Here is a 15,676-nt window from a genome sequence, read left to right on the forward strand (position 1 = left end):
GCCTGTTTTCAAAGCTTGAGTCTCCCAGCTCCCTGGTGATTCCATGAGCTGCCCCGTAGCCTTTTCTCAGTCTAGTCAATGTTTGCTCCTGAGTTTGGTCCCGTTACTTGAAGGAGGCACACAGGTGTCCTACCAGGAGCACACGCAGTGTTTCATGGGGTGGGGTTTTGCTGTGTGGACTATGCCCTGGAGCTTTCTGGTCCTCAGGCTGGCTCTTTTGGTGTCACTGACAGGTGACAGCAGAGAACCCTGCCCCTGCCCCTCCACCACGAGTGCTTTATGAGCCACTGGCTCTAAGAGGCTTGCTCCCTCGTCTGATTATTGTGAAAGCTCTTTTGATGAAGACTTGTGTGCCCATCAACACTGCAGATTTGCTGGCTGGGGATGCAGCGTCACTTTGGTGATGCCCACGATCAGCTTGTGTCTGATCTTTGGGCTTCGCTTGAGCCAGTGAACATCTGGTCTACGTCAACCCAAGGTACAGTCCTCCCCGAGGGAAGCCGTCCTGGCTGCAGGAGGGCCTCCATTTCTCTGAGCCCAAAATAGGACCTCCGAGGGCAGCGCCTCATTAAACTCAGTTCCAAATCTGGCTCTTTCACTCGTCATGTTTTAGAAAGACACTGGAGGCTGAAAAATAACAGCTTTATTTATGACTGAAGATGTGAAAGCATCCACAAAGTGCCAAGGAAAACCATCCCTTGTTCATTTTGAAAAATCTCAGTGCCTCTGAGGCCTGAACTTTCACTGTCCCAGGAGAGAATGCGTCTCTCAAACAGACTGCCTTGCACACTAACCGTAATTTTTCTGTTTTCTCAGCATCCCCCCCGTTTGTCCCATTGGGCCCCAACTTACACCTGTCAAGTCTATTCACTCGTTGAGGACCTTGTGCCAGCCACGGCGTCACCTCAGGGCTCCCTCCGACAGAGGGAGCACAGCACACCTCTGCAGAGCCCTTTCGTGTTAGGTTCTTTCTTCAAGTAATGATGGAAGCCAGGAAGTGAGCAAAGGGGCGCGTTAGGGAATCAGCAAACTAAAGCCTGTAATCTAAGGCAGACGATTGCATCTTCCTCATCTGAAATAGGGGGTTGGATGCTTTTATAACAGATGGTGTATGTTTTGTATACACAGCACACAATGCTTAACTCATTTTATTATATGTGTATACAAACAGATTGAGGGAAAACCTCCAGATTAGTTCCCCAAATGATTGACACAACAGGAGGTACGGCACAAATAGCCCTTAGAATTTGAACAGAACGGGAAGACATTTACTTTCGTAACACCTTGGTGGAGATGCACCCTTGGGACCCCCTGGCCCAAGAAAAGTGCTGGTTTTTCCTGTACCTACACTGACCACAAGCGGGTCACCAAACACTGACTGTCAACAGAAGAAACGGTGGCTGCTTGAATCCCAGGGCTTCCGATAGCAGCAGCAGCTCTACCGTCACTAAAGGGATCGTACCCAGCACATCTTGGAGACATGGGTCCGTGATAGTTTTTGTTCTGGAACATATCCATTAGAAGTACGTACCGAATGCAAATCAGAGATTTGTGAGACTAGAGGCCACCACAACTCTGGGAAGAGGGCTGTCCCTGTACAAAGGACTCACAATCTTAACTGGATCTTTATGACGGCAAATAATGTTAGAGGAACATTGTAAACAAGACAACTTAAATACGAAAAACAAAGCAAAATGTAGTACGACATACAGTTAAAGAAGATTTTCTTTTAGGTAGGGGTGTCAGAAAACCCGGGGATAGATTTTATATCACAAAATGGTCCGTATCGCCCAAAAATGTCTTTTGATTGGACAGTAAAATAATATTTGTTGGAAGTTAAAAACTGAGATAAAGTACAGGCCATTGGGAGTGGTAAAGCTTTAATTTCTCCAATTTTCTTCCAAACCAGCTTGTTATTAGCGTTCTCGTGGCACAGGAAGAGGTGGTAGCTTTCCACAGGTGCGCACCTTGGGTTGATTTTGGCTATGTTCCAGGTCAGGGCGATGCCCCGCGGTCTCAGCACCCGCTTTACTTTGAGCTCGGGCTTCTGGGGAGGGAGTGTGTCTCGCGTCTTGTCCACCAGCTCGGGGAGTGGTGCTGGTGGTTCAGGGAGAGGGGGCAGGTGCTCAAAGGACTCAGGAACCTGAAACACATTGATAGAAAGTTAGTGCGATGAACTGCTAGGTTCCAATTACTTGAAAGTGGTCACCTGCAATTCTACAAGCTGATGAGTTCACATTCCTCAATCCATGTAACAAAACCCCAAGAACAAAGGATGTTTCAAGAATGTGTGAGGCTGGATCCGGTCTTTTCCAGCTTAACGTCTTTTGGAGTAAAGACTTCTACAGACTGGAATATCCTATTCCAGAATGGGTTAGGTCCCAGACATGTTGGATAATAGTCCATCTCATTTCCGAATTGTATTCCTACACATTGTGCTAACTTACATGCAACGTGTGAGGGTACGAGAACACCCACTTCCCTCCATCGTCATCAACAGTGGCTATTACTCTTAAAACAAAAATCTTTTCCAATTTGTGGAGGAAAAATGGTATTTGTTTTAATTTCTGTATCTTCTGGAAAAATCAATTATATTATTTTAATCGCACAAGTAGACTCACAATAGCACATTTTAAAAAGAAGATTAGTTTTCTAAACTGAAATATGACCCAAATATTTCTTCATGAGCAAACTGGGTACTTCCATTGCCACTCAGTTGGAATGACAGTCCCCACGCATTTCGTATCAGTACCTGGGCTGCAGTTTGTGCCACTGGGGTTGTCTCTTTTGAGACTGAAACAGCTTTCATAGGAGACTCCAGGGTGGATACTGGGCTTTCTGTGAACAACACAAGGTTTAACACGTTAAACTGATGTGTAATAATCAATCCCTTAGCCTTTAAGCCAAGAATACTTTATGTCTTGGGTGGTGATTAAATGTGAACTAAAATTACAAAACTGTGAAATAGCAAAATAAACTTTTGATAAAAGTTTAAGATCCAAAGTTACCAAATATAGAGCATTTTCCTTTAATGTGACAAAAATTCCCCACTTAAGGTTGTTAAGTCATCATGAAACTGGGAACTAGGAAAAGTTGCACAGGGGAGGGGACTCCTGCTCAGTGGCCTAAGGGATAGATTCTGCTCTGGTAGGGTCACCAAGGATGACAGCAAACACAGAGCTATTTACTATCCCGCACGAGTATGTGAGACCACAGTTCTGGGAATTCAAGCTAAAAATCCCACAGGCTGGGGTTAAGAAACCTCTACTGTTTAGGTCTGTGTTAGCCTAGGGAATTAGGAATTGTGGACTGCGGAAAGGAAAGGGAGGGAGGAGGGACAGAAGGGAGAATGAAAGAGAGATGGAGAGAGAAGAAAAGAAAAGGGGGAAAATAGGGAAAAGGTGGGTGTGAGGAAAGAGAGGTTTAGTAGATTTGAGAGTGGCTGGAAAATAACTGGGAAGAGAACATGTGGGGATGGTAAGAAACGGGGCTTCATGGTGGAAAGTAGGAGAGCTGAGTAGAATGCTAACTTCTAAAAATCTCAGAAACTGGAACATATCTAATAAGTAGTAAAAAGCATTTTAGATTCATTGTGCATGTAGTGATATAACTGTTTAATATACTTTATGAATCTCCCCAAATGAAAGTTGTTATTTGTATTTTTTCTTTTGACGGACAAAAGGATAATTAAGAGTCTGCATTGTGTTTCAAAGTTAATTGATTAGTCACTTTATTTACTGGTGTTAAAAAACCTTTTTAGAAGAGGTGATGACTTTATGATTTTTACTTGTAAGAGTATGCACAGCGTTTTTAAACTGGTTTAATTAATTAGAACGAGATTTGTGAAAGCATAATCTGTAGATTATTCACCACACAAGAGCTGATACAAATAACCTTTAAATTTTCAAGTGAACAGTTTCATACAAAAAGATTCTAACAAACACGACTTTCCATAACTAACATTTTTTCTTTCAACAGTTTGTAGAAGATAAAGCTAGAAAAATTTGCAGGGTCCAGGTCATTAAGGATTTGTATATCTTGTTAAAGAGTTTAGATTTTATCCTAAAGACAAAAACATAACCAGATTTGTATCTAAGAAATAATATTTTAGTGGCAGCTTGGAACATTCATTAAAAGCAGTAAGTTAGGGCAGAAATATTAATTACTAAGCTATGGCAATAGACAAGGTTAAAGGTGATGAAATTCTGAAATATGGAAAAATATGAACCAAATCTGTTAGCTTCCTAGGACACAAAACTGGTGATGGGCTTGAAAACTGACTACACAGTCAGTTTTCAGATCAGATGAGGCAGATCTGAGAGTCAAGTGACTCTTCCACTCTGGCTTGGGAAACGGGATAAGCTGGCGATAACCTAATTCATCCAGTCTGAGAATATGGGAAATGGTCCAAGTTTGACCTGACTCTTATTCAGGACTGGACATTCTACAAGACAGACTCCTATTACCATGAGTTAGCATCACAAATTAGCTGGTGTATCTTTCCGATTGCTAGATTTCAAACTGAAGCCCCTAAGTGAGGGGCATAAATTATTTATTTTGTTAAAACACTGAATGAATGTATTCTCTTTATTTTACCGTATCTCAAATTCTATATCATGTAGTTTAGAGACAGTTCAGTAATCCTAATCATTAAAAAGTAACATTACTTCATTATGGACTCCAATTCATTTTTCAAATTTATATTTTTAATCTTCATCTTGAAACTGGAAATTCAAGGGTTTTTAAATTCTATCATGAGGTATCTGGAGATCCCAATGGTTCCTACCCTTGTTGGATCCACAGTTGAAAGGGGAAAAGGAACTGGATTACTTACTTCCTACCATAATCTCCATTTTTAAATATTACATAATTTACTAATGCTAATTAGTGGAATTCAACCGTTTCACCAATAAAGTACCATAAACATTCAATTGCAGTTATTAAGAGATGAAACCTTATGCCTGATTACCAGTCCAGGGGACTGTCTTTTCCTTTTTTTGTGTAAATCTGAGGAGGGCACCACTGTCACTCTCCCTCTACATTTTCATGTTATGCCTGTGAACCCCAAGAAAAAGTCATCTATTGAGATGGATTGGACTCCCGATGGTTAACTGGGCCTAAGTTCAAAATCAGTGTCTCGTGACCACTTACTGACAGGGCCTCTTACGTCCTCCGTGTGCAGGGAAGAACCACAGACTGAACTCTCGGTTTCCCACACTACGCCCGGCGTGCGTGTTTATGCCACCGGAGTCGACCACTACAGAGAAGTCCTTTTACTCTGTCAAAGCCATGTTATCTGTCACCCAACCGATAGACTGTGACCTGCCCTGACCAATAAGAACTGCACAAAATGTCCCCTTATTGGCATTTATACCGACCGATCCACTACAATTAGGAAACCTCATTTACATGAAACAGACTAACATGGAACTCTGGGTGGGAAGTTGTCCATAAAAGACAGTCTCTCCTTTATCTTGCTGGAGCACGTTTTCCGTTTCTGCCAGGGGCTGCGTATTCCTGGTTTGCAAACTATTAGTTGAATAAAGTCTCTCCTTTTTTGCTCCAGTGCCTCTTGCTGGATTGTTTACATACCCTAGCATCCTCTCACAACTGCTACTATTGTGGTTAAGGAAGAAAACATGTGTGCCACAGGTGGAAAAGAGATTCGGAACAGCCCCAAACAACCCAGGTGTCTTTCACCGAGTGCATGGATAAACCGTTATGCATTCATCCCATGGAATACTACTCAGCCATAAAAAGGAATACTACTGATACACCCAACTTAGATGCCCCCCACGGGGAATGAGGCTAAGTGATAGCAGCCAATCTCAGAAAGGTACACAGTGTATCATCACATTCATATACTGTCCCTGGAATAGTGTCATTACAGAGGTAGGAACAGATGACTGGTTGCCAGGGCTTAGGGACTGGGGGCAGGAGACAGGTGTGGCTGTACAGGGGGAAGCACGAGGGAGCCTTGGACTGGTAAGACAGTCGTGTCATTGGATTGTGGCGGCAGTTCCACGAATCTACATGTGATAAAACTGCATGGAGTTATAAACACATACACAGTAATACACTAAAACAAACTGCATAAACAGGTCAAGTATGTTTTGAGTTGTCACCCTTCCCTCCTTTTTAAAAAAGAAAGAAATCCTTTACCTGTGTTGCAGTCTGATAAGCCTTCTTTTGTCAGATCAATCACTGAATCAAGTTTCTTCTTCTTTACAGTCTGAAAAGTTATGTTAAAAAATATTTTGCCTCTGTAGCAGAAAATGTTTTTTAAAAATAAAATACATATTTAAAATTACTATATAGAAGCTAGACATTGAACATTCTCTGGGTCTTCATGGTTAATCTAACTCAACTATGAAAGAGAAACTCAGGAAATACTGTATAGCATCTGAGAATATGACTAAGCACAGTCTAAGCAAGTAAATTTCGTAAATATCTGTAAAATAGGTCTGTCAGGAGCTGTTTGCTTGTTAATGTGTAAGCTAGACTGGAACCTGGCTATGCTAACTAGTCAGACATTAATTTCTCAGAGAAAGAATCTCCCAAAGAATGAATAACAAAGTTTAGTCATCCAACATGTAGCCAACACTCAAGTTCCTAGGTAACATATTCAAATAAACATTCAAAGACAATATTTACTACCTACCATAACTTCAGTCTCAGCGTCAGGTGAATTGCTAGCATTTCCTGATGTCATTTTTCCAGTATCTGAAAGAAAATTATTAAAATATGAATATTTGACAAATTTATTAAACTATTATTTATGGACTTTGTAATATATAATGCTGAAACACAATAATAATGGGAATGCTAATTAACCATTTATTATACAATAAAAAATTAACTCAATTGACTTGACCTATTCTGAAGACTGAGGAGCAAGTTAAATGTAGTTTGAAAGATTTTGTCCTGTAACTTTACAACTATATTAGTAATGCTTTTTTGAAAATCTATCTGTAAATTAATAGCATTTCAGGAAATAAACTTGAAATGTACACATTTTTTATTCACAGTATCTTTGGAGTAGGCTATCCGAGATGGTTGGGGAACATTCTTCGTAAAACCAGCAGTAAGCCTCAGATAAATGCTTAATATCCCTTCAATTCTTTGATTCACAATGTAACTCCAAACCAGAGGAGCTAATAATTAAGTAGCTGTATAAGTGAACACAAAGCTTTCTGAAATTAAGATGCAAATACTCTAATATATAGTAAAAAATGAAAAGGAAATGAAGAATTTTGAATGAGAAATTATGGGCCAACAAGATAGCTATTTTGAGAGGAAAGTTATAAATTTAAGGTTAAAGATTTTTTTACATAAGTGTGATAAGACAGAAACTCTAAAGAGCAAGAAAAGTACAGTGGTACCTTGGTTTTCGAATAAAATCCGTTATGAAAGACCATTCGAATTCTGAAACGTTTGAAAACCGAGGCACAGTTTCCCCATAGAAAGTAATGCAAAATGGATGAATCCGTTCCAGACCTTTAAAATCAACCCCTAAAACTGTAAATTTCGCATGAATTTTACTATCTATTGATACCATAGATCAATAAAATTTATGGCGTTCGTAAACTGAAATGTTAGTCAACGGAGACTTTTGAAAACCGAGGTACTACTATATTATGAAAACACCAAAACTTAGAAATCAAAGATACTAAAGAATGCCCAAACTTTAACTCTTAAGTATACTAAACACTTAATAGATAAAACAAAAAACAAACCATTAACACAGGCCAAACAAGTAAAAATGATGTATGTGAAAGGTAAGTAGTTTTATAACTTACAAAGTCTTAAAAAACAGTAAAAAAAAAAAGGGGCAAAAATTGATAAACACAAGGTTAAAAAAAAGCTCAATTATATTAGATCATTTATTCACGTAATATTAATCAAATATAAAAACATTTTTGAGAGAATTTTATTAAAAGATAACATTCAAATCTCTAAACAAATACTGATTTTAAGCTTTGTAATTTGATAGATCGTATTTTAATTGACTTAAGATACCTGTTAGATTTGATGTAACTGCTGTTGTCAAACTAGGGCTTTCCACAGAAATGAACATAACATCATCGTTACTAAAATGATAAAAAAATAAAAAAATAAACTGAACATGTATTATTAGGCTTAAACATACAATCAATGGTTAGAATTCTAACTTAATATTTCATAACTGACATGTTTTAATCTAATAATTGGGGGCAGAGGAATGGAAACAAAACCAAATACCCAAGAAACCCCATGTATTACCAATTAATTACATGATCAAAAGTTCATGGATATCCAATAATAATGGACCCTAAAAACTCAGTAGCGATCCACTTACAATGATCAAATATACAATCTATAAGCATACAATATACATAAATGTACAAAATATAAAGTCACTCTAGCATATATACTTGCCTTCAAGAAAATGAAACGTGTAACTGAAAGGAATCCATTAAGACACTTGGACTCTTATAGATACAGGACTATAACAAATAAAGCTATTAAAAAATTCTGCGACTACATTATATAATTATGGTGGCAATATCTGCCACATTTACTAAACTGAGGCGTTGATTGTCAATGATACTGATTATGGTCACAGAATATCCCGAGTCAGAAGACTGTCTTCTCCCATTTGACCCTGATACTACTTTTAGGAGTTTGACATTTAAATCAGAATGTTAAAGAAAATCTTGACACAAATTTCATCAAGCCAATAAAATGACTAGATGAATTTTCTATACACAGGGTTATAGCATTTTCTTATAGATGTTTTTAATTTTAGCTTCTGTATTTAGGTCTATAATCCATTTCAAGCTATTTTTACATATGGTGTTAATAAGTAGGTTGAGGTCCACTTTCCCCTTCTGGTTATTCCAGCAACATTTGTTGAAAAGACACTCTTTTCACCCTTAAATTACCTTGGCACCTTAGTTGAAAACCCATGGACTATATGTATACTCTCTAATCGATCCATTGATTTGTATGTCTGTCCTTATGCCAACACCATTGTGTTACTTTATAGCTTTATAATAAATCTTGAACTCAGGTAGTTTATGTCTCCAATTTTTTTCTTTTATAATGTTGTTTTCCTCTTCTAGGTCTTTTGCACTTCACGTAAGATTTCAATCAGCTTGTTACTTTCTACAAAACATGCTGCCAGGATTTTGACTGAGATTGCATTAAATGTACAGAGCAATTTGGGTGAAGTGACATTAATAGTGAATTTTATGATTATTGAATATGGTATATCTCACCACATATTTAGGTCTCCTTTAAATTCTTTCAGCAATATTTTGTACTTTAAAAAATTAATTAATATACTTTTTTATAGAGCAGTTTTAGGTTTATAGCAAAATTGAGTGGAAAGTACAGAGGGTTCCCATATATACTCCATTCCTCAGCCCCCCCAACTCCCCCACTATCAAAATCCTGTACCAAAGTGGTACCCTTGTTACAACTGATGAACCTACAATGACACATCATCATCGACCAAAGTCCATAGTTTACAATAGGGTTCGCTCTTAATATTGTACATTCTGTGGGTTTTGACAAATGAATAATGATATGTATCCACTATCGTAATATCATACAGACTAGTTTCTCTGCCCTAAAAATCCCGTGCTCTGCCGATTCATCCCTCTCCAGTAACCCCTGGCAACATTTCATCTTTTTGTCTACATAGTTTTGTATTTTTCAGAATGTCATATAGTTGGAATCATACAGTATGTAGCCTTCTCACATTGGCTTTTCATTAATAATATGCATTTAAGTTTCCTCCATGTCTTTTCATAGCTTGATAGCTCATTTCTTTTTTAGCAATGTGAATATTTCATTATCTGAATGTTCCAGTTTGTTTATCATTCACCTGCTGAAGGACATCTTGGTTGCTTCCAAGTTTTGGCAATTAGGAATAAAACAGCCATTTTATAGGATTCCATTTTCTCTCTTTTCTTAGCATACCAATTACACTTCTTTTTTTAAGGGTTGCCCTATAGTTTGCAAACACATTTACAATTCAAGTTCACTTTCACGTAACACTATATTGCTTCACAAGTAAAAGTACCCTATTAACAAAGTACTCCTAATTCCTCATTCCTGTTCCTTGAATCATTGCTGTCATTCATTTCACTTGTACACAAGTACACACACACGTGTACACACATACACACACACAGACACACTCTCAAACACACGTGCTATTATTTTGAACTCTTATCTGTTAAATCAATGAATAAGAAAAATCAGTTTCTAATTTACCTTTGCTTATTCCTTCCCTGATCTTTTCTTTATGTAGATCTGATTTTCTAACACATCATTTTCCTTTGATGTACTTTTTATATGATAAAATAATTTTTTATATGATAAAAGTTCTCTGAAGAATTTTCAACATTTCTTGCAAGGCAGGTCTACTGGCAACAAATATCCTAAATTTTTGTTTGTCTGAGGAAGTCTTTATTTCTCCTTCACTTTTGAATGATAATTTCACACAGTACAGAATTTAGGTTGGTGGTTTTGTTCTCACGGCACTTAAAATATTTTACTTCACTCTTCTTGTCTGCATAGTTTCTAAGGAGAAGTCAGATATAATTTTTATCTTTCCTCTTGTAGAGGTAAGGTATTTTTCCCTCTGGCCTCTTTCAAGATTTTATCTTTGATTTTCTGAAGTTTAAATATTGTATGTCTAGGTGTAGGGCTTTTTGTTTTTTGTATTTATCCTGCTTGGTGTTCTTTAAGCTTCCTAGATCTGTAGCTTGGTATCACACATTAATTTGGGAGAAAGTCTTAGTCATTATTGCTTCAAATATTGCTTGTGTTCCTTTCTCCCCTACCTCTGGTATTCCCATTATGAGTATGTCACTTCCTTTGTAGTTGTCCCAAGTTCTTGGATATTCTTGGGGTTTTCTGTTTGTTTTTTAGTTTTTGTTTGTTTTTTCATGTTGGAAGTTTCTGTTGTCATATTCTCAAGGTCAGTGATTCTGTTTCTATTCTACTAATGAGGTCATCAAAGGTATTCTTCAATTCTGTTGGTATTTTTGATAGCAAACATTTTTTTCCTTAGAATTTCCATCTCTACTTACATTATCTACCTGTTCTTGCATTTTCTCTACATTTTCCATTAAAGCCCTTAGCATACTAATCATAGTTTTTCCAAACTCCTGGTCTGACAATTCCTGCCATATCTGACTCTTGTTCTGATGCTTGTGCAGTCTCTCTGTGTTTTTTGCCTTTTATATGTCTTGTAAGTTTTTTGTTGAAAGGCGGATATGTACTGGGTAAAAGGAACTGTAGTAAACGGCCTTCAGTAATGTAGAGTGGTAAGGTGTGGGGGGCGGGGAGGCATCACTAGTCCTGTGGTCAGGCCTCAGCTTTTCACGAGCCTGTGGCCCTGGAATGTGAACTTCACTAGTGCTTCTCCGTGCCCCCACCATCTTAGGTGAGACAGGAAGGCTAGAAAGGAATCAGGTACTTCCTTTCCCCCAGGTAGGTGAAACTCGGAAAATAGTTTCTCCTTAGGGCACGGCCTCATTGAAAAAGAGAGAGCTCTGGTGTGTTTCAGAAGGCTCCTTTTACCTTCCCCCTGCTGGAAGCATGAGGGGATTTTTCTGTAATATTCACTGTGAGGACCTGGTAGAGCTTCTGGAGGTAAAACTCACAACACTGTGGGGGTCCACCACTAACTGCCTTCCCCCACCCCTAGAGTTTCAGATTTTCCTACCTCTGCACCAGTTCCTATGGTTTCTGCTTGTGAGTTTCTGTATCAATTCCAGTATGTTGTGATTCTCAGTTTCTCCAATTTTGGGAACAGTGGTTTGACCTGTGACCCTACTTCTCTGATGGATCTAAGAAGAGTTGATATTTTCAGTTTGTTCAGCTTTTTACTTGTTGGAATGGAATAATGACTACTTACATGCTGTACCAGAAATCTGAAGCCTACTTTGCAGTTTTGAAGTTAGGTCTAATAAATATTTTGGCCTACATTTTATCCCTATGTATACTGTTCTTTGATATTAATGTAAATGATATTTTAAATTTCAAATTCCAACTGCTCACTGCCTGTGCATAGAAACACTATAGAAAAATAGTATGATATATATTATTTATACATATATATGTATATCTCGTACACACAGTACAGAGGTAGTATGATAAACATACACATATATGCCTTATAGAGAAACACAGAAAAATTTTTATATTTATCCATATATTCATAATTACCAGGATTCTCCTTTACTGTACCTTTGCATAGATCTAAATTTCCATCTGGTATTATTTTCTTCTGCATGAAGAATTTCCTTTAACATTTTTTGTACTGCTGGTCTGCTTCTCATGTATTCTTTTTCTTTTTTTAATGTGAAAAAGCCTTTTTTCCCCTCGTCTAAAGTATATTTTCACTGAGTAGAAATTTGAATGGACAGTTTTTCTTTCAATGTTTTAGAGATGTCTCTCAATTTCAATACTTTAGCTCACAGCAAGAAGTCTCCTGATCTTAATTTTTGTTCCTTTCTAAGTAATGTGTCTTTTCTCTCTGGCTGCTTTTAAGATTTTCTTGTCAACACTGACTTTCAGCAATCTGATTATGTGGTTTTCCTTTATGGTTCTTCTGCTTAGGTTTTTTCACATTTATGGTTTTAGAATTTTCATCAAATCTGGAAAAAATTTAGACAGCATAGTTTTCTGATCTCCTTAACCCCTGCCTAGTGATACTCCAATGATATTAATATATATTACATTAGACTGCTTGATGGTGTTCCATAAGTTGCTGATGCTTTGTTCATTTTGTTAGTCTCGTTTTCTCCTCATGCTTTTGTTTGAACGGTTTATTGCTATTTCACTAATTAAAAAAAAATCATCTGTTCTGTTGTTAACCTTATCCAATATACTTTTCACTTTAGTTGTTGTCTTTTTCATCTCTGGAAGTTCAATTTGGGTTGGTTTTTCCTTTCATCTTCCATTTCTCTCACCATGTTCACATTTTCTACTATGTTGCTGTACATGAAGAGCATATCGATAGTAACTGTTTTATGTAGTTGTCTAAGTCCATCAACGTATTATTTTTATGTATGTTTTAAGTATTTCAGTTTTCTCCTTGTTGTGGGTTATAGTTTATGCTACTTTGCATGCCTAGTCATTTTTGATTAGATGTCAGACATTGTAAAATTTACACTGTTGGATGATGTTTCATTCCTTCAAAGAGTGTTCTTCTGGTATGCAGTTGAATTATGCAGGATTAGTTTGATTCCTTGAGTCCCTTTAGTTTTGAGGGGTAGGCCCACTGCAGTCTTTAGGACTAATTCAGCCCCACTAGCTATACCCATCTAAGGACTCGACCTATTGCTCCATGATGTTGTGAGTCTCTTCATTATAGCAAGTAGGAAAGCAAACTGTTCTGAGCCCTGTGCAACCTCCAAGAAAAGTCTGGCCTTCTTCTTTTCGAGGGTTGTTTCTCCAGCCTCTTGTAGTTCCTACTTTGCATGTATGGATGCATATTCAGCCAAGATTCAGCGCTCTCTCTTTATGCAGTTTCCTCTCTACATTGTATTGCCTTACAAATTCTAGCCAACTCAGACTCACCAATCTCTGATGTAAATGCAGCAAGACCAATAGACTGGGCTTCTCCTGCCCCTGCTCTTCAACCTGGGAAATGCCTCCATTTAGTAAACTGGGCAACGGTAGGGTTTCATTTGTTTCCCTTCTCCCAAGGATCACAGTCTTGTGCTCCCTGTTGAACAATGTCTGAACACAATTTTCTTTTTTAATCTGGTTTTCCAGTCGTTTACAACAACAACAACAACAAAATTCCTGTAGCAGTTAATAGGCAGAGGGCAGAAGAAGACATTTCTTATACATTCATTTTCATTTTGTGAAATCCACTTTTTTTTCATGTACATTTTAAAATACAGATTTAGTTCAATGATATTTTCCCACGTCAAATCTATCAATAAGAGATTCTGACAATAGCCATTATTTCTAAGTTCAATAAACAAAAACAAATGTTCAGATCTAAATTGTATTCATATCCTGGACATTATATAGCAACAATAATGAACAAATTATTGCTGCTAAGCAACAGCACGGATGACTCTCACAACACATAATATTGGGCAAAAGAGGAAAGACATCAAAGAGTTCATTGAATATGATTCCATTTATATAAAAGTGGAAAGCAAACAAAACCAACTTAAGTTAGGATGGTAGTACTTAGGTTGGTGTGGTAGGTGTGGGACTAGTGACTGGGAATGTGGCATAAGCCAGATGTTTTTGGTCTGGGTAATATTTCACAATGTATTTGCTTTGTCAAAATTCACCAAATAGACTTATTGTTTGTTTTCAGTAAGTATTATGTTAATTAACTTTATTAATAATTCTGTGTATAAAGCTGTTAATCTTTATCCTGAGAAATCGATCTATAAATCTGGAAACTATTAGGTTGGTGCAAAAGTAATTGAGGTTTAAAAGGTTAAAAATAATTGCAAAAACTACAATTACTTTTGCACCAACCTAATAATTGGAATTCCATGAGCATTTAAAGATATGTCACTTTCATGAAACTGTTCCACCGACTGCTACCAATGATGGCTCTTTTTTAAGTGAACCATGTCTCGGTGGAAAACTAAGGACGCTGATGATTTTCATGGTCATCTGGATGTACTTAATATACATTTTTTATTTGCATTTTACCTTGGAGAAAAATTTCTGTGTCTAAAATTAGTAATTAAAATTCTCCAGGTAATATAATACAGTAGTTGTTTGTTTTGTTTTTTTAAGTACTATATCTTTATTTTTTTTTTCACCTGGATTTTTTTTTTTTTTTTAATTAGTTTCAGGTGTACAAAACAATGTAATAGTTAGACATTTCACCCTCACAAAGTGATGATGGCTCCCCCCCCACATAACGTAGTAGTTTGACAACAAGGGTTCTGGAGTCAAAATTGTCTGAGTCTAAATCCTGGCTCTGCCATTTACTGGCTGAGTGTTTGGGGCAAGAAACTCTGCCTTGGTTTCCTCATCTGTAAAACAGGCATAAGTTTATTATTAAGATTAGATGATGTTAACAAAGAATAAATAGGAAGGAGCCCATGCAAAACAGTAGAAAAAAATTTTTTTTTTTTTTTTAAGATTTTATTGGGGAAGGGGAACAGGACTTTATTGGGGAACAGTGTGTATTTCCAGGACTTTTTTCCAAGTCAAGTTGTTCTTTCAATCTTAGTGGTGGAGGGTGCCATTCAGCTTCAAGTTGTTGTCCTTTCAGTCTTAGTTGTGGAGGGCGCAGCTCAGCTCCAGGTCCAGTTGCTGTTGCTAGTTGCAGGGGGCGCAGCCCACCATCCCTTGCGGGAGTCGAGGAGTTGAACTGGCAACCTTGTGGTTGAGAGCCCACTGGCCCATGTGGGAATGGAACCGGCAACCTTCGGAGTTAGGAGCACGGAGCTCCAACCTCCTGAGCCACCGGGCCGGCCTGGAAATTTCTTAAAATACTGTGGCTGGTAACTGTTTTTTCCTCCTTTGTATCTCTGTAAACATTTCTTCATGTGAAATTCAATGCAAGACTTATTTTTCAGACAATATTAATGTTTCGCTCAATCAACACTGGCGAAGTGGTCTGCTCTTGGGTGCCTCAGACCTTGACATTTTCATCTTTGGAAACGATTGCACATAAAGACATTTTCTT

At 37.6% G+C, this 15,676-nt stretch overlaps 1 protein-coding gene across 6 annotated transcripts in view; it reads right to left on the reverse strand.

Moving 5' to 3' along the window:
• Positions 1-628: 628 nt before the first annotated feature.
• The window catches only part of ATF7IP2 (activating transcription factor 7 interacting protein 2), a 54,153-nt gene continuing 39,105 nt past the window's right edge, over positions 629-15,676 (reverse strand). For all 6 annotated transcript variants that reach the window (XM_088801247.1, XM_019719316.3, XM_019719312.3 and 3 more), the window contains 5 exons: positions 8,020-8,090; positions 6,662-6,723; positions 6,163-6,232; positions 2,753-2,838; positions 629-2,143 (listed from right to left, as the gene is read on the reverse strand). In XM_088801247.1, coding sequence (XP_088657373.1) covers positions 1,730-2,143; positions 2,753-2,838; positions 6,163-6,232; positions 6,662-6,723; positions 8,020-8,090 — 703 coding nt within the window. In that variant the 3' untranslated portion in view covers positions 629-1,729. The remainder of the gene's footprint in view (positions 2,144-2,752; positions 2,839-6,162; positions 6,233-6,661; positions 6,724-8,019; positions 8,091-15,676) is intronic.

Source organism: Rhinolophus sinicus, chromosome 10, assembly GCF_057876585.1.
Source record: "Rhinolophus sinicus isolate RSI-liver-muscle chromosome 10, RSI-T2T, whole genome shotgun sequence".
In the NCBI taxonomy this organism is placed as follows: domain Eukaryota; kingdom Metazoa; phylum Chordata; class Mammalia; order Chiroptera; family Rhinolophidae; genus Rhinolophus; species Rhinolophus sinicus.